A 21681-nucleotide genomic window follows, 5' to 3' on the forward strand; every position below is an offset into this window, starting at 1 on the left:
TTATCTTATTTAATTTATTGGATTATTGTTCAATTGAATTATTATTCTTGTGAGAGTTTTTTTCAACTGAAGTTTATGTGTTGGTGGAAGTCTGAGACTTCCAAGGTTGATAGTGCTAATAATCACCTCTCTCCATCATGTTTCTGAGAGTTACAAAAGTGACAGCTATGGGTCTAGTGAACACTGGAGCTCAGAGTCCATGGGGATTGGGAGTGACAGGTGCACAGGAGCCATTATCATACTGTTAAGACCTTTCAATGATTTCTGTGGATTGGTTCAAGTGGGTGGATGTCAACATTTCTTTTGACAAATACCTACTATTATCAATTGTTACAGTAGCCTAGGCCTATAATGAAATTATGACATTTGAATTGCAAATTGACACAGTCCAATAGAACAACCATTGCAACCAAAAAGCAGTGTCTGTTCATGTTCCTTTTGTTGAGTATTTCAGGGCTGTGATTGTAACTATGTTTTGATGAGCAAGTGTCACGAGGTTAGGACACCCATTTTAAAGCATAGATAGGAACAATAAATGATGAGCCCCCAATTTGCGTCTGTGGTATGTTCTTCTATGCATGAAGCACCGCCCAGGCTTTTGCTCCCCACTACGCAGGGAGAGATGCAGCAGTAGCATTCTACAGTGGCTACGTTACCGTCACAATTTTAGTGCATGCCACGACCCTACCTGCTAATGCAAAACGGCACTCAAATCGTCAAATCGGGAAACTAGCAGACTACGGGTGTCAGAGTGGAAAGGGAACTAACGGTGGAAACTCTGATGATGATGAGGATGATGATGGTGAGGATGATTCTGTAAGAGTTATAAACATGAATACAATATTATGTGAAAGAGGAGATAGTTAGAGATTTATATATTTTTCCTTGCATTTGGATAAAATTATGAACAGTCACACAAAATGTTGGTGTACAATAATCTGCACCTTAACCGATTGCATTTTGTTGCGCTCATGTACTACATTAAGACCTTGGCTATGAAAATTATATTTTGCATGATCGTAATCATCGTGTATGATGCTTATGTTTGTGTGGTTAGTGGTTGCTGATACTGTGCCTCAGTGTGCGTATGGATAATCGCAGCCCGCACGCAAGGTTAGCCCACGCACGGCGTGCAGTGGAGGCAAGGAAGTGGGAGCGAATGCGCGTTCTTATGGAGGGACACAGGGCTTCAACATGGCCTCATCACGATATGAATGGCGCTGGTATATTCTATTTTTTCTTATCTTGTTTGTGGTTTACCTTTTTTCTTTAACATGTCGACCATCAGTAGAATATGGCAGTCACGGAGCGCCAGATTGGTTATACAGATTTTAAGGAAAGGTTCCTTGGCCTCTGTTCCTTCGTAAATATTTTTTATTGGCATATTGTAAAACCCACACATGTGGGTTCTGTTGATTAGCCTACTTGTCAATGGTGCTCGGTTGAAATAAATGAGGTCTTATCACATCATCTTCTTGTTCTGGTAGGATTGAAAGAACGCGATTTAATAATAGAATGGAATATATTAGAAGAATGTCATTATTCAGCATGTAAGCTCTAAATGACTGTAGATAACATTTTGTACTGACCAACATGTCATGTCTTGGAGCTAGTGGGCGCAATGCAAACAAACAGTATCATCTAACATACTGTAAACGAACTAGCATATAGCCTAAAAATGTTATTATTTGCTATCGAATGTTGTCTGTCTTTAAAAACAAATATTGACCCTGTTTGAATGGTTTTACGTTGATATTGAAGTAGTTATTATGTCTATTCTTCCATGCTTTTACTTTATCTCACTGTAGGCCCCGTGGTGCAACATATACCCATGGTTGTATTTCCATTGCTTTTAGTGAATGCCAGTGGGTATGCCTAAATAGTATGCGTTTTTGCATCATGTTTTGTAATGTAGGCCAAATATAATGCAGTTTTCCTTTTCATAGTGACAAGTCTACAGATGCTATGAATATGATTGCATGTTTTTGTTGTGTGTGTGTGTTTGCAACCTAATTCAATATAGACCTACTGTTTCTCTGCTGTATGGAATGCTTACAGTGCTGTTCATATTGCAGGGTCCCAGTAAAAAAAAATTGTGATGCAATGAGTCTCACTGGAGATAAAATAGCTGTATTGCAAAAAGGCAATGCTCTGGTAGTGTAATAACACTAATACCGTCAGTATGCAGACATTCCTTTAAAAAAAGACATGATTATTCATTAGTTGTATTATGAGGAAGCCAAAGGTAGGTTTTCATATCAAAACATGGGCGTGCATATTTAATGCAGGCAGGGGTGCATTCACATGCAGATGCATGTGGAGCAAAAATAGCTCTTTATATTCTTGAGCTTGTGAGTTATAGTGGAGAGTGAGCACTCTTGCCACATTTATCAGGGAACATGTTGACTTGTTCATTTGTATATTACTGTGAGGGCTTGTCTGTTTTCATTCTGTTGTATCTCTCATTGTTTGGGCTATCACCTTTTTTGTTTCACTCAGTATGTTATTAGGATTTCAGAGCTCAGACAAGGGCACCTGTGGTTTATTGCATAAATCTTTGTTTAAAGAAATGTTAATTATGTTAGCCTACATAAAGTCAGTTGGCCCTCTGTAACCTGGAATAGGTCATGACATTAACATGTGAATGGAGGGTAGGTTTTTCTCTGCATTATATATTAGAGAAACGTTGTTGAGTAAAACACACATTATGGCAAAGTGTGTTGCTTGTTTTGGGATTATGAGAAAAACAGTCACTCCAAGCAGAGCAACTACAGCTATGTTTTAGGGATTTATTGACCATAACAGCTTGGCTGTGTAATCCGGGTCAATGCACAAATGTAGTATCTACCAGCCTGCACCCTGTTTCAATATGGTGCTCCTGCTCCCTTTAGCCTGCATTTCATTCCAGCCATCTACACAAAGCTCTAGCCAACTACACAAAGCTATTGCCAACTACACAAAGCTGTAGCCAACTACACAAAGCTCTCTAGAGCAATAGGCTATCCTTTATGTTTATATTCAGCTTTTTACACTATACTGTAGATTGTTGAGTTTAGAGACAAGAAGAGATTTGGTTGATTTCTCTTTTTCTGGGCATATTTAACTGCTTTTCTTAGTAGTTTGACTGAACCGTGTACTACTGATCATCTTATGTAACATGTATATTTTACACTGGGGAGAAGTGTATTATGTTCAGTAAATCTGTTTTAGACAGAATAAGGCCAATTACAGATTTTGCCGACAAACCCAGGGCCATTTTGTGAGAGGGAGTGGAAAGACGAAAAGTGGCACAGGTGTAATAAAATATTTTAACCATTGTGGGTGATACAATTAATAGGGTCATCAAACTGAATTTGTTTTGTTTGACCTGGCTTATTCTGTGGCAATACGGATGGGGAAATATTAACACAATCATTCCTCTTCATGAGACTTCATTTGAGTAGTTTTAGATCTCCCCACTTTAATGTCTAAACCCTAGATTAAGATTGATCATCTGCAGAAGGAAGTACTCCCTCAGAGTTGACACAAATAGGCATGTGTCTGTTAGGGTATCATCCCTGAGTCATCTCTACCCACTACTCGATCTTATACTTAATCATATTGCAGTGTCTATCGGTGGTATGATCAATGGTGGAATGAAACTTTGGTGTCTTTTAGTTAGTTGGTTGTGTTTGTCGGGGCACTTATGGTGGATTTAATATTGGAGAAGATTAGAGCAAATCTGAACAAATGGGAAAGAAGAAGTCATCCACCATTGTTTATCACTTTGGCATTAATTATAACGCCTAATTTGTTAGGTTAATCTCACTGAATCAAAGATGTTTAATTCTTCATAATACTGGTAATTTGTATTTTTTTTAAATACGTTGAAAAAATAAAGTATATATATTTACATACCAGTCAAATGTTTGGACACACCTACTCATTCAAGGGTTTTTCTTTTTTTTACTATTTTCTACATTGTAGAATAATAGTGAAGACATCACAACTATGAAATAACACATATGGAATCATGTAGTAACCAAAAAAGTGTTAAACAAATCAAAATGTAGTTTACACAGTGGGGCAAAAAAGTATTTAGTCAGCCACCAATTGTGCAAGTTCTCCCACTTAAAAAGACGAGAGAGGCCTGTAATTTTCATCATAGGTACACTTCAACTATGACAGAAAAAATGAGAGAAAAAATCCAGAAATTCCCATTGTAGGATTTTTAATGAATTTATTTGCAAATTATGGTGGAAAATAAGTAATATACCCTTTGTTGGCAATGACAGAGGTCAAATGTTTTCTGTAATCTTCACAAGGTTTTCACACACTGTTGCTGGTATTTTGGCCCATTCCTCCATGCAGATCTCCTCTAGAGCAGTGATGTTTTGGGGCTGTTGCTGGACAACACGGACTTTCACCTCCCTCGAAAGATTTTCTATAGGGTTGAGATCTGGAGACTGGCTAGGCCACTCCAGGACCTTGAAATGCTTCTTACGAAGCCACTCCTTCGCTGCCCGGGCGGTGTGTTTGGGATCATTGTCATGCTTAAAGACCCAGCCACTTTTCATCTTTAATGCCCTTGCTGATGGAAGGAGGTTTTCACTCAAAATCTCACGATACATGGCCCCATTCATTCTTTCCTTTACACGGATCAGTCGTCCTGGTCCCTTTGCAGAAAAACAGCCCCAAAGCATGATGTTTCCACCCCCATGCTTCACAGTAGGTATGGTGTTCTTTGGATGCAACTCAGCATTCTTTGTCCTCCAAACACAACGAGTTGAGTTTTTACCAAAAAGTTATATTTTGGTTTCATCTGACCATATAACATTCTCCCAATCTTCTTCTGGATCATCCAAATGCTCTCTAGCAAACTTCAGACGGGCCTGGACATGTACTGGCTTAAGCAGGGGGACACGTCTGGCACTGCAGGATTTAATAATAATAATTGCTCCCACAGTTGATTTCTTCAAACCAAGCTGCTTACCTTTTGCAGATTCAGTCTTCCCAGCCTGGTGCAGGTCTACAATTTTGTTTCTGGTGTCCTTTGACAGCTCTTTGGTCTTGGCCATAGTGGAGTTTGGAGTGTGACTGTTCGAGGTTGTGGACAGGTGTCTTTTATACTGATAACAAGTTCAAACAGGTGCCATTAATACAGATAACGAGTGGAGGACAGAGGAGCCTCTTAAAGAAGAAGTTACAGGTCTGTGAGAGCCAGAAATCTTGCTTGTTTCTAGGTGACCAAATACTTATTTTCCACCATAATTTGCAAATAAATTCATTGAAAATCCTACAATGTGATTTTCTGGATTTTTTTCTTCTCATTTTGTCTGTCATAGTTGAAGTGTACTACCTATGATGAAAATTACAGGCCTCTCTCATCTTTTTAAGTGGGAGAACTTGCACAATTGGTGGCTGACTAAATACTTTTTTGCCCCACTGTATTTTAGATTCTTCAAAGTAGCCACCCTTTGCCTTGACAGCTTTGCACACTCTATGAGTAGGTAGATAAGTTGGTTAAAAACTCAGAAATGATCGCCAAGATTTGACAGTGCCCTTCTGCCCTTTTGCTAGAAGTTGAATGAGAACTAGAGTACTAATGAGCCCTTACACTCCTCTCTCACCCTTTCCCCCCATTTTCCCTTTTTCCCCTCACCCCAATATCCCATTTTCCCTCTCCTCTCTTCTCTTTCCCATCTCACTTCCCTTCTCTCCTCTCCCCTATCCGCACCCACACAGTTGATCAGTGGAGGATCCATCGTCAGCGCTGAGGCAGTATGGGATCATGTCACCATGGCCGACAGGGAGTTGGCATTTAAGGCGGGGGATGTAATCAAGGTCCTCGATGCATCAAATAAGGACTGGTGGTGGGGACAGATTGACGATGAAGAAGGATGGTTCCCAGCCAGCTTTGTGAGGGTGAGTGGAGCCATCAACGATTTTCTCATTCTGTGCTGCAAAAGTGTCTTGCCTCTCAAACAGTACACAAGGCTTCACCACCTATTCACAATGGTGTGATGGATTATCAGTGTTGGGGAGTAGTAAACTACACGGAGTTCAACTAGTAATTTAACTACATTTTGCAGTAGCTTGGTGGTAGTTGAACTAAATTCAAATCTATGTAGTGTTTTCAGTAGATAATAAAAGTTGTTTTTGCCTTGTAGCGGTGTAGCTAACTACTGGAACTACACACTACCTTTTTTGGGGGGCAATAGTTTATTTTCTTTTTCGGCATCAGACCTGCCTAATTCTAACTTTAAACATCGTTTTTGTGTTTAATAGGCTAAAAACAATTCTGTTAATGTATGACCCCAGAGTGAGCTGTTCTTGCAGTTTGTAGAAATTTTAGATATATGCAATAATTTTTTGCGAAGTAGTTTGGATGAAGTTAACTATTTTTTCAAAGTAACTTTAGCTAAGTAAACAATATTTTTCTTCAGGGTAGCTTTAGTATAGCGTAACTTCTTCCTGTGTGAAGTAATAGGTAGCTTGGTACATTTTCAGAGTAACTTCCCCACTACTCATTTAACACTGCCTTATCATTGATAATTATTGATCGATTGCCCCGTTTTGAAGGCAGATATTTTAGGCTTTGATGATGATGATTTGATATTGATAAAAATATGATTATGCCATGGTAATCTCACAGCAACTAAACATTTTTACTAGTCTCCAAATGAAATACTGTGAAAACAAGAAGACATCAGAAAAGTGAGGAGTTAATACCTGGTGGTTATCACTACTAGCCTTCTCACTCTCCTGCAAATGAGTCTGAATGAGGTATGTCATGTTTTTCTCTCCAAAGGTTGAACCCCACCTACCACAACCTCAAACAAAACAGGTTTTCTATATCAACCCTATAGCAGCTCCAAGGTTCCAAAACACAACTTCCAAGGTGCGTTTAATAGTTTCAGCAAGAACTTCAAAGCATCTGTTTTAACTAGCATCTCACTGCACATTGGACCACCCCATATCTAACATCTTGTAGCTTTGATACTACTGCTTCCATTTGCCGACAACACCGTGCTTCAAGTGTCAAGCTTATAATGGCATTAAGGTTAAACTATGGTACCTCAAACAAGTATAGAGAATAGCTATTGTTAATTCTTAATTGATAAAGTGCTTCCACCAAAATCTAAACAAACAAATAGAAATGTGTTCATTTCCAACTTGGGAAAAATGTAGGAAACTTTTTCCAAGTTGGCCTTGAAAGGGAGTGGTGGGCTCTGCTTTGCTCTCCACTCCCTTTCACACACTCTATCTATCTCTCCCCACTCAAACTCTTTCTTTCATTCTCCCTTCACTCTTATTCTCACTATCTTCTCTCTCACTAAACTGAAAAGCGAGCACTGAAGCACTGATTCATCTCAGATCTGAATGATGAAACATGTATGACCACCCTTTTAGCAGAGGACAGGGCATATCAAACAGGTGGAGAAAAAGAGCAAGGATTGATGAGTGACTCAAATAAAAGCTATTTAATGGCTATTTTATATAACTGGATTTGTTGGCATGTTGGAAGTTATTTTCAGTACATTTTCTAAAATCTTAAGAGCATTTCTGGATTATTGCACCAATCCAATGAATTTACCATACAGCTTTTGTCCACTGGTCCAAGGAAACAGAGAGAGTGGGCCCTAAACAGACACCCATGGACAATGAACTCAGGCTGAGATAAACTGTGTACACAGAGTACCATCAAGCACTGAGACAGACCCATTGGCAGGATAAAGTGACTTAGGGGGCACTTGAAATCGGCAAGGGGGAAACATTTTTTGGGGTTCTTGCATTGGAATTATATTGAATTCTGCGTATATAATCATGCTATACCACAATAAACATCAAGTTCAAATGATGAGATCATTGAGTGATTTTGACATTTGTAGCCTATCTCTGCTGTGCTGTTAAAGCACAGTGGACAGTACCCTACGGCTAGGCCGTTTTGGTAATGAGTATAGGCTACAAGATAGATAGAGCAATTCATCTTTCAAACAGCATATGTGAATGCAGCCATACATACAGCTCTTACCCAAATAATGCAAACTTAGTGATGAAAGTAGTAGCCTAGTTATTCATGCATGCAAACAAAAATACTGAATAGCACACTCTTAAATCTGTTTTGCTTAGATCCAGCAGTGGTTTCCCCTTTTTCAGATCTAGAAAGTCATTGCTCTCTGAGTTAAGGACACACAGGGCCTCCACCAGTTGGCTGTTGTGTTCGCTAAATCGTTCCGACATTTCTGACTCGTGCTGAAGAACAGTCTTTTATACTCAGTCTCTTCTCCTCTGTCCTGCTGGCCTACTGTACTGTCCACCAGATATTGCTGGAGATTTGTACTTACCTAACTGTGTAATTTGCTTGGAGCTGGTGGTGGTGCATCGTATCTTTTGGCACTATCAATAGAATTCTCCCAGTTAGAATACCCAGCTTGGGTGAAGGCTTTGCCTGCGTTGTTTGGGAAACAAAATGCAGCATCTGCAGTAACCGAGTATTTCAGCCACTCTCTTCCTATGAACCAGATGCTATTACATTAATGTTTTTGGGACAGGAAACTTGCGACTAGGGCAGGATTCTAGGCTAACCTGGGATGGCTCCTCTGTTCCAAGATCATCAGGAACAGTGGGGGTGGCTGTGGTGGAGCCATTATCCTAGCGGTGTTTGTGGATAGATGCTAGCTACAGCTAGCTAAGAGTAAAGCAGCTTCAACGGTAAACTTGACCCCAACCGTATAAATCAAAATCATATATTACAGACGGAGGCGTATCACGGTCACTTAGCCTACCACAAAGATGAGATAAGTGTTTTTTCACGCTTTATATGTAAACCCAAAAGAATCACACCTAACCGCCCTGTGCTTTCTATAGCCCCCCTACACACACTGCAGTGCGCCCTGTCCATTGTGCTGACAGCGCAGCGGAGATACAGATTTTTTCCCCCGGTAACCTATCACTCAATCATTTGAACTTTTTGTTGATATTTTAATATAGGAACTTAAAACTTAAACTGAGGGGGCTAAAGTTTGAACTGAGGGGACTAACTCTTCGAGCCGGCCCACACTGAGACCAGATGTCTGGAAAAGATGACTTACAACAGAGGCCATTTGTGACTCTTGTATGGCCACATCAGAAGGGTCCCATGACTCTATGTATATTAAGGCAGGGTCTAGTGTTTGTAACATATATTGGCATATGCTTTATACCCATCTTCTTTATGTACGGTCTCTCAAAGTGTGTTTGGTTACCCAAGTAGTGATAAAGGACAAAACAGCACAACCAATAACTAACTTACAGTAGCTGGTCTCATTAATGACCACCATCAAAGTTAAACAACTACTTCATATTTGCAAACAAACAGATATCATATATGTCAGGACGATTGAGCAAAACTTTCTGGAGTAAATTTTTAAGCCTCATCTTTTTTTAAAATTTGACTGAATCTACAGACTGATCTCATCTCATTTCATGTGTTGATTTTCTTTGTGTGACAAGACATAGTAAGAGAATTCTATGGGAACATAGTACCCTCATATCCTAGATGGCAATGTGCCCATTAACAACACAGTTGCGTCATGGCTGGCTTTGAAATGTGTATTCTCCTGAAAAACATCATGATTATGTAGATGTGCATTAGGAGTCAGCTACCTACCCTGTGTTCTCTGGCAAGGATGCTAAAATTAGTTCCCTTTGAGGATTACACAAAGTGACAGTTCATTCTTTGAGATGCCTTCAAGCAACCGATGCACAAATGCGCTCACAACTCCTGCAACTCCTTCAACTAGGAGGTATCAGATTGTAATCAAACAATGAATACTGCGTAGAAGGACTTCATATAAAAAATGTCATGGTTTTATCCCTTTTGTAATGCAATGTTATTTCTTATCTGTGTGTGTGTTAACCAACACTTAATTTCTTTCCAAGAACACCCAAATCCATGTCCAAAAGATCCACCATTAGTCTGTAATATCATAATATGACAATTAAAAAGAAAAGGTGGAATTCCATATCACTTTCAGTTTAATAACCACGGCAGCATCATAGAAAGGTTTTGCTTTGTACCTCAGTTACAGCTTTCTACTCGACATAGTCACAGCACTTTATGAATTAAAAAAAAAAAAGTTTTTGACAAGTTGGGTGTTTCACTGTGAGTGTTCCTCAGTTACTCTAGTGCAGGGATGGGTAACTTTGATGGGGGTGGGGGCCACCAAAAAATCAGAACTCATCGTGAGGGGCCGCAGTGGCTCGCAGGACTGCCTAACTAAATCCATACACACACATGCAGTTAGAGCCAGCCCTAGCCTTATGGGGGCCCTAAGCAAATGTTTTTGGTAATTTGGCAAATCGACCTTGATTAGTACATCTTTAGATAGCTTTAAATGCTGACATTGGCTAATGGAGTGACTGTTAGTGACTGAGATAACAAGAGACAAACTGCTGATGCACTGCTGATGCGCTTTGTGTATTCTACTATTGATCCGTGGGCCTACAAAAGGCGCGTCACGACCAGTTGCCATCCCTGCTCTATTGAGTCCTGATATTTGTGTTCGATGTAAACATATGAAAACTGTTAATTTACAGAACTACAGTGCCTTCTGAACGTATTCATACCCATTGACTTATTCAACATTTTCTTGTCTTACAGCCTGAATTCAATTTTCACCCAAGTGAAAACATGTTTTTATAAATTGTTTCAGATATTTTAAAAATTAAATGCAGAAATATCAAATTTACATACTGTAAGTATTCACACCCATTTGCAATGAGATTTCAAATTGAGCTCAGGTGCATCCAGTTTCCATTGATCATCCTTAAGACATCATCTAATAGTTTGGACGTAATTTAGAAAGAAACACACATCATTGTAAGGTTTCACAGTTGACAATGCATGTCAGAGCAGAAACTGTACCATGAAGTCCAAGGAACTGGCTGTAGAGGCATATATCTGGGGAAGTGTATAAAACCATTTCTAGAGTGTTGAACGTTTCCAAGAGCACAGTGCTTTCCATCATTGGGAAATTTAAAGAATATGGAACTACCCAGACTCCGTCTAGAGCTGGCCGTCCAACCAAACTGAGCAACCGGAAAATAATGCAAACCATTCTGTGGTCTGATGAGACAAAGAATTTAACTTTTTGGCCTGAATGCAAAGCACTATGTCTGGAGAAAACAAGGCACAGCCTATCACTCGTCTAACACCTGATGCTTTTTAGCAGCAGGGACTGAGAGACTGGTAAGGATAGAGGGAGGAATGTATGAAGCCAAATACAGGCAAATTCTGGATGAGAACCTGCTTCAGAGTGCAAGCTACCTGAAACCGGGGCTCAGGCATTTTGTTCCAACAGGACAATGGCCCTAAGCATAAAGCCAAAGCAACACTGGATTGGCTTCAGAACAAGAATGTGAAAGTCCTTGAGTGGGCCAGCCAAAGGCCAGACTTGAATCCCATTGAAATCTGTGGTAAGACTTGAAGATTGCTGTTCATCGCCACTCCCCATCAAACTTAACAGAGCTTGAGAAAGTCTCAAAATCCAGATGTGCAAAGCTGATGCAGATACACCTAAGACGATTCAAAGCTGTAATCACTGCCAAAGGTGCTTCTATGAAGTATTGACTCAGGGGTTTGAATACGTATGTAAATGAGATATTTCTCTCATGTGCAAAAAATGTCTAAAACATGTTTTGACTTTGAGTAGCTTGGGTGAAAGGTGCCCAGAGTAAACAGCCTGCTCCTCAGTCCCAGTTGCTAATATATGCATAGTATTATTAGTATTGGATATAAAACACTCAGAAGTTTCTAAAACTGTTTGAATGATGTCTGTGAGTATAACAGAACTCATATGGCAGGCAAAAACCTGAGAAGAAATCCAAACAGGAAGTGGGAAATCTGAGGTTGGTCGATTTTCAACCCAGCCCCTATTGAATACACAGTGGGATATTGGTTATGTTGCACTTCCTAAGGCTTCCACTAGATGTCAACCGTCTTTAGAAACTTGAATGAGGCTTCTACTGTGATGTGGGGCCAGATGGGAGCTGTTTGAGTCAGTGGTCTGGCAGAGAGCCAGGTCCTGGTCATGCGCATTTCACATGATAGCGACCTGCATTCCATGGCTTTTCTACAGACAATGGAATTCTCCGGTTGGAACGTTATTGAAGATTTATGATAACAACATCCTAAAGATTGATTCTATACTTAGTTTGACAAGTTCCTTCGACCTGTAATATAACTTTTTGAAGTTTTCGTCCGACGTTCGGCTGGACCTGCACGAGCGTTTGGATTTGTGTACTAAACGTCCTAACAAAAGTAGCTACTTGGACATAAATAATGGACATTATTGAACCAATCAAACATTTATTGTGGAACTAGGATTCCTGGGAGTGCATTCTGATGAAGATCATCAAAGGTAAGGGAATATTTAAATGTTATTTCTGATTTCTGTTGACTCCAACATGGCGGATAATCTTGTTTTTTTTCTGAGCGCCGTCTCAGATTATTGCATGGTTTACTTTTTCTGTAAAGTTTTTTTGAAATCTGACAGAGCGGTTGCATTAAGGAGTGTTATATCTATATTTCCATGTCTAACAATTGTATTTTCATCAACATTTATAATAAGTATTTCTGTAAAATGATGTGGCTCTCTGCAATATCACCGGATGTTTTTGGAACGAGTGAATGTAACGCGCCAATGTATACTGAGTTTGTTTTTATATAAATATGAACTTTATCAAACAAAACATACATGTATTGTGTAACATGAAGTCCTATGAGTGTCATTTGATGAAGCTCATCAAAGGTTAGTGATTCATTTTATCTCTATTTGCGCTTTTGTGACTCCTTTCTTTAGCTGGAAAAATGGCTGGGTTTTTCTGTGAGTTGGTGATGACCTAACATAATCGTTTGTGGTGCTTTCGCTGTAAAGCCTATTTGAAATCGACACTGTGGTGGGATTAACAACAAGATTACCTTTAAATGGTATGAAATACATGTATGTTCGAGGAATTTTAATTATGAGATTTCTGTTGTTTCGAATTTGGCGCCCTGCACTTTCACTGGCTGTTGTCATATCGATCCTTTTAATGTAGCCCTAAGAAGTTTTAAGGGGTACCGTGTGTAGATTGGTGAGGAAAAAAATAAATGTCATCCATTTTGAATTCAGGCTGTAACACAACAAAATGCGGAATAAGTCAAGGGGAATTCATATTTTTTTAAGGCACTGCATGTGGTGTATATTTATATTGTTCATTAGGTTAAGTTATAACATGGTCTATCACTATCAATTTGAACATGGCTCCAATGGGAAACAGACGTTCAGGAGCCACTGTTGAAACACAGGGATTATACAGTGCGGTCTATCAACTGTCCCATTTATCAGTAGCAAAACTCTGCTTTAAATTCCCCCTATCTCTGCTGTACATCGTGTGAGCGCTCTTGCTTAAAGCTCTATTGTGCAGTCACAGTGGTGTACTCAGCCTAACTTGCAATTTCATGCTTGTTTATTTTTCTTGTTTCAATGCATGCTGCTGCTTTAACTCAACCTATTTGATGTAAAGGCTTTTCCCCCTTGCAATGTGTTCGCTACAATTCAAGATCAATGACAACCTTTTTTTGACAGGGACCTGTTTTACAGGTGCATCAGAGGAATGAAGACCTGATGTCCAGTATATGTATATTTGTTTACTTGTATGTTTGTAACAGGTGTTGTGTTGAATCTAATTGTGATGCACAGTGTTAAACTGAAACTGAGTGGCATTGAACATTTATTTAAATTGGGAGAAAAAAGTCATTAGTATGGAGTTGTTTTTTGTATTTTAATTATATTTTAGATCATATACTTACAACCCGACCCTGATTGTTGATGCTACTGAATATTTGTCCAGGCTGACATTTTGTGTTTGGCTGTCCTCAGCTGTGGGTGAACCAGGAGGAGAACACGGCGGTAGAGACAGTTGAAGGAGCTAGCCCCAGCCCCAGTGAGGTCCAGAACGGCCATGCAGATGCCAGCCCCAGCAGCAGCGACTGCCTGTGCCAGCCTGCCCAGGACAGAGACCAGATGAGGGCCAACATAATCAATGAGATTATGAGCACAGAGCGTCACTACATCAAACACCTGAAGGACATATGTGAGGTAGGCTTGGCTGGCTAGAGGACATCTTCCAGAGACTGAAGGACATATGTGAGGTAGGCTTGGCTGGCTAGAAGACATCTTCCAGAGACTGAAGGACATATGTGAGGTAGGCTTGGCTGGCTAGAGGATATCTTCCAGAGACTGAAGGACATATGTGAGGTAGGCTTGGCTGGCTAGAGGACATCTTCCAGAGACTGAAGGGCATATGTGAGGTAGGCTTGGCTGGCTAGAGGACATCTTCCAGAGACTGAAGGACATATGTGAGGTAGGCTTGGCTGGCTAGAAGACATCTTCCAGAGACTGAAGGACATATGTGAGGTAGGCTTGGCTGGCTAGAAGACATCTTCCAGAGACTGAAGGACATATGTGAGGTAGGCTTGGCTGGCTAGAGGACATCTTCCAGAGACTGAAGGGCATATGTGAGGCAGAGGTTAGAGACAATTACCGTGTTTTGGATCGTTTTATCAAACTACTATTCAAAGCATGATGTCAGGTTAGTAGTGATGATTCAAAATGAAATATAAGATATTTCATGAGCATGAAGGTTGAAGAAGTTTCTTTAAATATATCGAAGTACCCAGTAAACTGTATATCCAATATCTCCACAGTGCTATAACAGCGTTTGTACACTACAGTGATTAGATTATGCAGTACAGTGCTTCCCGTGTCCCTCAGAGGCAAACTTCAATCAATTGTGTTCTAGCCTAACGTAGCAGGGCAGGCGTAAAATAAACACCTGAGCGGTGTTTCTTTCTTTCTGGTCCTGATGAGAGAAGAAAAACTGTCAGGGGAGGTTCTCTTCTGCACTGTTGAACCAATCCAGTAAATGCAGAGGAGGAGTTAAGGTGGAGTGTCGCCTTTTTATCAACCAATAGCGGAAGTCACGTCACATGCTCTCTTTCCATTTCCCCTAAAAAAAACGGAAGCGATCCTGCAGAGGATGATGGTGTTCCAAAGAGTAGTGACAGGGCTACAGTGTTTTAGTGGGAGATTAGAAGTGATGACTGGGGGTGTTGACCTGTAAGTGCTGGGCTCAGAAATGGTATCCCTCCCATCACATGGCACTCTTCCCCTGCATATATTGTAAAAAGCACACCATATCTTTCACGCTCCGCCTGTCTCTGTCAAATAATGCACCCAGTAGAGTACATGAAAAAGTACTCAAAAAGCTCTTATCTGATCTATTAATTTTTAAATCAGTTTTCCCTCTGTTCCCACAGAAATATTACATAATCTGGAAATTATGCAGAGAAAAAAAAAAGAGTTTAATTAACATCACATGGGAAATTGTAATGTGTAGGTGACTGTGTATTGAACCGTGATGGTCTCTTAAGTGTGAAACTATATGATTTTTCCTGAATTATTTGAAATGTTATCAGAGAAATAAGCTCCCACAGAGGGGATAAGTTACCTAACTGAGACTCTTGCTTATAGAGCTGTAGCCATTTTCACTGCTTTTATTTTTCCCCAGGTCTTATCTGGGAAGAATTTGAATAAATAATGACTATGATGCAATCTTTGGCACTGATGCCTTTTTTTATGCTAAGACAAAACTATTTAAATGCACTGCAGTTAAAACATTATTTTCAGATGCCATGAAACAACCTGCAATAGCTAATATTGGATCAAAACTAAAACATTTTTTCTTATTTTCTTTGCTGCGCCAGGGTTACTTCCGGCAATGTAAAAAAAGAAGAGACATGTTCAACGACGACCAGTTGAGGGTCATATTTGGGAACATTGAAGATATCTATAGATTTCAAATGGGCTTTGTCAGAGACCTGGAGAAGCAGTACAATACAGAAGAACCTCATCTCAGTGAAATAGGTCCCTGCTTCCTAGAGCATGTAAGCATTTTTGTATCTCTCAGAATTTCAAGTGTTTTTTAAATGTAATCCCTCACAATAGATTTGAGTAGACCTTGTGTATCATACATACATGCCCATTTTCTCATCCTTTGTCTTACATCTGAGAACCTTGATGACGGCAGTTCCCTTTGGTTATTAGTTTCAATGGCAAACGTTGGGAAATCCCAAAAAATAAAAACATTTGTAGCTTGTTTCAGCATTTTAGACATACTGTACACATTTATCTGTTTACAGCAAGATGGCTTTTGGATATATTCGGAGTACTGCAACAACCACGTGGATGCCTGCATGGAGCTCTCTCGACTGATGAAGGATGGCCGCTATCAGCAATTCTTCGAGGCATGTCGCCTGGTGCAGCAGATGATTGACATCGCCATTGACGGTTTCCTGCTCACGCCCGTCCAAAAGATCTGCAAGTACCCTCTGCAGCTGGCAGAGCTGCTCAAGTACACTGTCCAGGAGCACAGGTACCTGTCCCTCAGCCTCAATGTCACATCAAAGATTTACATTCACCTCTGTGTTATGATGAACGATGTTTCTACTGATAAAGATCCTTCTGGAATGAATGGTCCTTTATGCTCTCAGGCTAATTGTATGAGACATGAGGGTGCCATAAGGGTGTGAGGAACCTAGACGTGGATGCTAAGCTAAAAGTATTTTGTGAAGTGAAGTCTATGATAGAGACGTGGCACGGTTTGAATGCCTGACTATTTACAGTACTATGGTTGGCCTTGTATTCCTTCTTTTTCTTAAGTCGCCACCACTGTAACATTGTGTCGTCATCCCCTCCTCTTGTAGTGACTACCGTTATGTCGCTGCAGCGCTGGCCGTAATGAGGAATGTCACTCAGCAGATTAACGAGCGGAAGCGTCGCCTGGAAAACATTGAGAAGATAGCACAGTGGCAGGCGTCTGTGCTGGACTGGGAGGTAGGGCTGAGACAGAGTGACAGGAATGAGGAACAAACAGGCACTGTGGGACAAACATACGCCGAGCTGTTTTAGCTGAATGTTTTGCTCTGGCAACTCACTCCTTTGCTACTGCACTAGTTTGTGTTGGTCAGAGTTTGTATTTTACAATGCACATCTTTTGATAAGCTGTCAAGTAGAGCCTATTTGAAGGCTTGGAGAGGCAAGAAGCTGTTTATTCTTTGAAAGGAAAATATATATATCCAATCTCTCCTTTTGGAAATAAGAAAACACAGACTTGTCAAATGCAGTGCATTTTGAAGCACTCCGTTTCATCAGGATGAAACTAGTCAGGAGTGAGAAGAGGAAGTGGATGAATCTGTTTCGCTAGACTTGAACCTGTATTTGATATGAGAGAGAGCTAGCGTTATCCGGTCACTCTGACCTAGTTGAAGAGAGTTTTTCCAGAGTTGCGCAGTCACTGAGGTACTGTAATTATGTCAAGTAAAAAATGTTGTATTTGATTCTTCTCTCAAGATCTAAAGAGTCAACGTTAATGAGATGAAGCCTGTCTTACCAGCCTGTATCTTATCAGCCACTTTTCTAATTTCATAAGTATAAAAGGATTCAGTTTTGATGACTATGTATCACAGACCATTATTGATCCTGTTTAAAGATTTGAACGTCTTGTATTTCTCTGCAGGGGGATGATATTCTAGACAGGAGTTCAGAGCTGGTCTACACTGGGGAGATGTCATGGATCTACCAGCCGTATGGGCGGAGTCAGACTAGGGTCTTCTTCCTGTTCGACCATCAGATGGTTCTGTGTAAAAAGGTAAGGTGGCCACATCTGGGTCACAAATACAATTTAATTGATCAGAACCAGTCTTGGCGAACCCAGGTGCTTAGTTAACTCCTCTCTTTTGCAGACACAGTATGAATTTTCTAAAATGTGATCCATTGGGAAATTTGTTTGTGAATAAAACATGGCAACAAAGTCAGTAGGTGTGTGTACCTCCCAGGTTCAAGGCGAATGAAGGTCACGGCTTGAAAAAGAGAATCACGTCACCAGCTTGGTGTGCCTAAGGGGTAATGATTTATTGTGCAAAACAGAAAGTCTCACAGGATTGTAAGAGAAAATGCTTAGCCTCAGCAGTGTGGTGACAGAGACAGAGCTTTAGGACAGTATGACTGCAGTTTTTATGACCAAACATGCTTGTTGGATAGTTTATATGACAGCAATTCTTATTTACTCCCCAATACCAACAAGACATTTGAGTCATATTCACAAATCTCTACAACTATGAAAAAATAACATCTCAAGAAAAAAAGTTCTTAAATGCAAATGTCTTGAGAGATTCTGAAATGTCATGTTAAGAAATTCTCAATTAATGAAGTGCTTAGCTCTTAAACCCACAATCAATCCCATTCTTTAGGTACGAGTCTTTATAAAAGCTTAATCATTCAAATATGATGGTAGCTCTCACAAACTTGTAGCTTGAAATGAAAATGGTCAGGAACACAATTCTTTCATTCAGCTCCTGAAATGGAAATATTATGTCCCTTGAAGTAACAGAACTTGATGGACATACTGTACATCCCGAGTCACCTCTGCTTGAGATCTTATCTTTGATCTCCATCGCCTCAGAACTGTGATTGATTCCTGCTTCTGATGTGGATGGCAACAGTGTTGTTACATAAGAGAGGCCGTCATGTCCAAAGAGAAGTGAGGGGTAGCTGACAGGCTTACAGTACAGGACACAGGGCTGTTGTGTCCCTCACAGTTTACCGCTGGCAGCTGCGACAAGTGTGACGCAAGCTCTCAGAGGGGAAAGGAATACAGGAGTACGCAGCAGCAGCAGCATCACTAATGGGGACGGGATGCCTGGAATCTGGAGCAGCTGCTTACAGCATGGACCCCTGTCTGTCACAGGGAAATTGATAGGGTGCAATTATTTCTTCCTGACTGCCAGAAATTGAAGCCTTTTCATTTCCTGTCTGCCACCTGGGTTTCGCAGTACCTTGCTAGTGTTCAAAGCACTAGTGTAGATGATTCAAAGTCAATTAGAATCGGCTCTCTACTTAGTTTTCCCTTCCACTCCTCCCTCCCGTCCTTTTCCTTCAGGACTTGATACGACGAGACATTCTGTACTACAAGGGCCGCATCAATATGGACAGGTACAATGTAGTCGATGCCGTAGATGGGCGGGATGATGACTTCAACGTGAGTGTGAAGAACGCGTTCAAGCTGAGTAATAAGGACTCAGACGAGATCCACATCTTCCTGGCCAAGAAGCTGGAGGAGAAACTTCGCTGGCTCAGAGGTTTCCATGAGGAACGCAAGATGGTGCAAGAGGATGAAAAAATAGGTGCGTATGTGAAAGAAATGGTAATTTGCACAACAAATGAAAATGGTAAATGAAAACAACAATAGCAATGATTTATATTTTTCAGGGTTTGAGATATCAGAGTATCAGAAGCGGCAAGCTGCAATGACAGTGCGAAGAATGACCAAACAGAAAGGTAAATACACACTTAACCAAGTTTTACTAACTGTCTGTTTTTAGTCCATCTGTAGTGCATCTCTCTCCTCCTTAATATCTCTCTCCTCCCAAATTGTAGGCCATAGGTCTGTGCCCCCTGGATACCCCCCTCCTATGGACCCCATGAATCCAGGACAGTACTTAGTTGGAGACAGCATGGAACAATCAGAATTTGAATTCCCTGAACCTGAAAGGTGCAAGTCTCCCTTCTGGCAGAGCTTCAGCAGGTTAACCCCCTTTAGGAAATAGAGAAGAGATAGTTTAGAAAGACCACCTTATTTTTTTTTAGAAGCACTATTCTAATTCAATTGTGACTTTTTTAAAGGGAAATCTGAACACAATAGTATTTGGACCCAAGAGTATTTGGATTGTCACACATTTAGCTTGTGAGCATCTCATTAATGACTGTACTGTTATAATCACTTTACCTGTATGAGTGCAATGACTACTAGCAACACAACTACCACAGTGAACCACACTTTTGGATCCTGAGAAACCTTCCTGTCTCCTGAACTGTGAGAATGTTTTTGTGACCTCTACTAATCCTTGTACAGTGGAAAAGGGAATCGCAGGTTTCAAGAAAGAACACAATGAACATTAATTTTGTGTCCACATTTAAAAATGAGGAAGCGCTAGTCATACATTGATCTTTATGCCAAATCTGGTTGTGTCCTACAGTTCACTGTGACCTTAATGGGCATTTTATAGGTTTCTCTTCTTTTATTTTCTTGTTTTTGTTAAAATGTCAAATGCTGGCCAAATGCATCAATCTTGTATTGTTTTTGTTATTATTTATTAAAATGGTATTTTTGTTAATTTGTAATGCATGATGAAGTCCAATACAGGTATTCTATGTGCAATTATATTCTTACGGGTCAAAGGAAAAGAGAATCAGCATCATCAACTTCAATGTGACTCATTCATATAATTTACATCTTGTTGTTTCCTCTAGGATCTTCAGTCTGATAGGAATACCATCTTGAGTTGTTCTCCTAATGGTCATTCACACTGATTTTACATAACCAGGATGGAAGTTTGAGACCTGATATTACAGTATATTCAGCTATCATATAGTATACTACTTTCTTTACCACCTTACAGTTATTGTATAATACTATGTGGTTATAGTTGCACTTACATAAGATGCACCTGTGATTTCTTCAGGTAGAAGAGTCTGCTAGAATGCCCTTAAACCAAGTCATTCAACAAAGATTGCGATCTCATAAGAGTCGAACATAGGCTTACCATTCAATTTGACGATAGTTCCAGGAAATAACCATGGTTAAAGCCATATCCATTGGATTTATTTTAATGTGATGTTCATTGTTGATAGTGAGAGCTTTGTTGCTTAGGACAAGAAAAAAATACCACTTTGTTTAAAAGGTAGCCAAACTACAGTAAAAACATATTGGGAATCATTTTCCTGGGGTGGCTTTCATAGTGCCAGCACAATGTTATGACATGACTGATTTTACACCTGTTATTTCAGGTTCAAGTCTTCACTTCTGCCACCGGGCCTAGATGAAGCAGGAGATGGGGGATGTTTCGGGGGGTTTCCAGTGGGTTTTCTAGGCATTATGATGGCAACTTCAATCAAAAAGTTTGCCAGAATTGAACAAATGCAAAGGGAAGGCTGGTGGTCAAGCTTGTTATCTATATTTATATTTAAAGGGTAAAAAACATTTTTAAAAGGATATTTATATGCCTAAAAAATTAACTAGGATTTAATACATTGCACTAAATACAGTGTAAAAGTGCAATATGAAAGTGTGCAGTAATATTGAAAGACAAAACACTTTTAATATTAAGGCGTTTTTCTTGATGATCTATGTATGGAGCATTCATACATTTTTAATAAAGTGCATTATAATGAAAAAAACACTTAAATATCAAATTCCTAAGTGGTTTTTATTTCATTTTTTGTTTTTATTAATAATTATGGATGATTTATCATTCATTCTGTGACTATGTCTTGGAATAAATCCAAATGTGTCAACATGACTGTTTCTTTCATAGCTTAAGTTGTAATGAACCATGTTTGTTGTAAACAGATGTGCATTAACATAAACTCCAATGCAATGGATAAACACCAACATCTGATTTAATTTATCTAAAATGCCAGGTGTTGATATTTACTATTTCCTCAAAGAATCACCATCTCTCCTTATCCTTTCCTCATGATGTACCAAAAGACAAGCACACCAACTTGTAAGATAAATAATGTACAAGATCTACTATTAAAGAATAACCATTGTGTG

The 21681-nt window shown here is 39.8% G+C and overlaps 1 protein-coding gene across 3 annotated transcripts; it reads left to right on the forward strand.

Annotated features, from left to right (window-relative positions):
* Nucleotides 1-617: 617 nt before the first annotated feature.
* Nucleotides 618-20243, forward strand: LOC112250238 (rho guanine nucleotide exchange factor 9-like). 3 transcript variants are annotated; one of them, XM_024420209.2, is made up of 11 exons: nucleotides 618-802; nucleotides 5725-5904; nucleotides 6791-6880; nucleotides 13887-14105; nucleotides 15773-15952; nucleotides 16208-16440; nucleotides 16772-16901; nucleotides 17584-17715; nucleotides 19006-19249; nucleotides 19335-19403; nucleotides 19503-20243. In XM_024420209.2, exons 1-11 carry the CDS (start codon nucleotides 782-784, stop codon nucleotides 19670-19672), a joined length of 1668 nt encoding a protein of 555 aa, XP_024275977.1. In that variant the 5' UTR covers nucleotides 618-781; the 3' UTR covers nucleotides 19673-20243. The 3 variants fall into 3 exon arrangements, with proteins under 3 accessions (XP_024275977.1, XP_024275980.1, XP_024275978.1); XM_024420210.2 differs by lacking the exon at nucleotides 618-802 and adding an exon at nucleotides 1079-1223; XM_024420212.2 differs by lacking the exon at nucleotides 6791-6880.
* The last annotated feature ends 1438 nt before the right edge of the window (nucleotides 20244-21681 follow it).

Source organism: Oncorhynchus tshawytscha, linkage group LG30 (genome assembly GCF_018296145.1).
Source record: "Oncorhynchus tshawytscha isolate Ot180627B linkage group LG30, Otsh_v2.0, whole genome shotgun sequence".
In the NCBI taxonomy this organism is placed as follows: domain Eukaryota; kingdom Metazoa; phylum Chordata; class Actinopteri; order Salmoniformes; family Salmonidae; genus Oncorhynchus; species Oncorhynchus tshawytscha.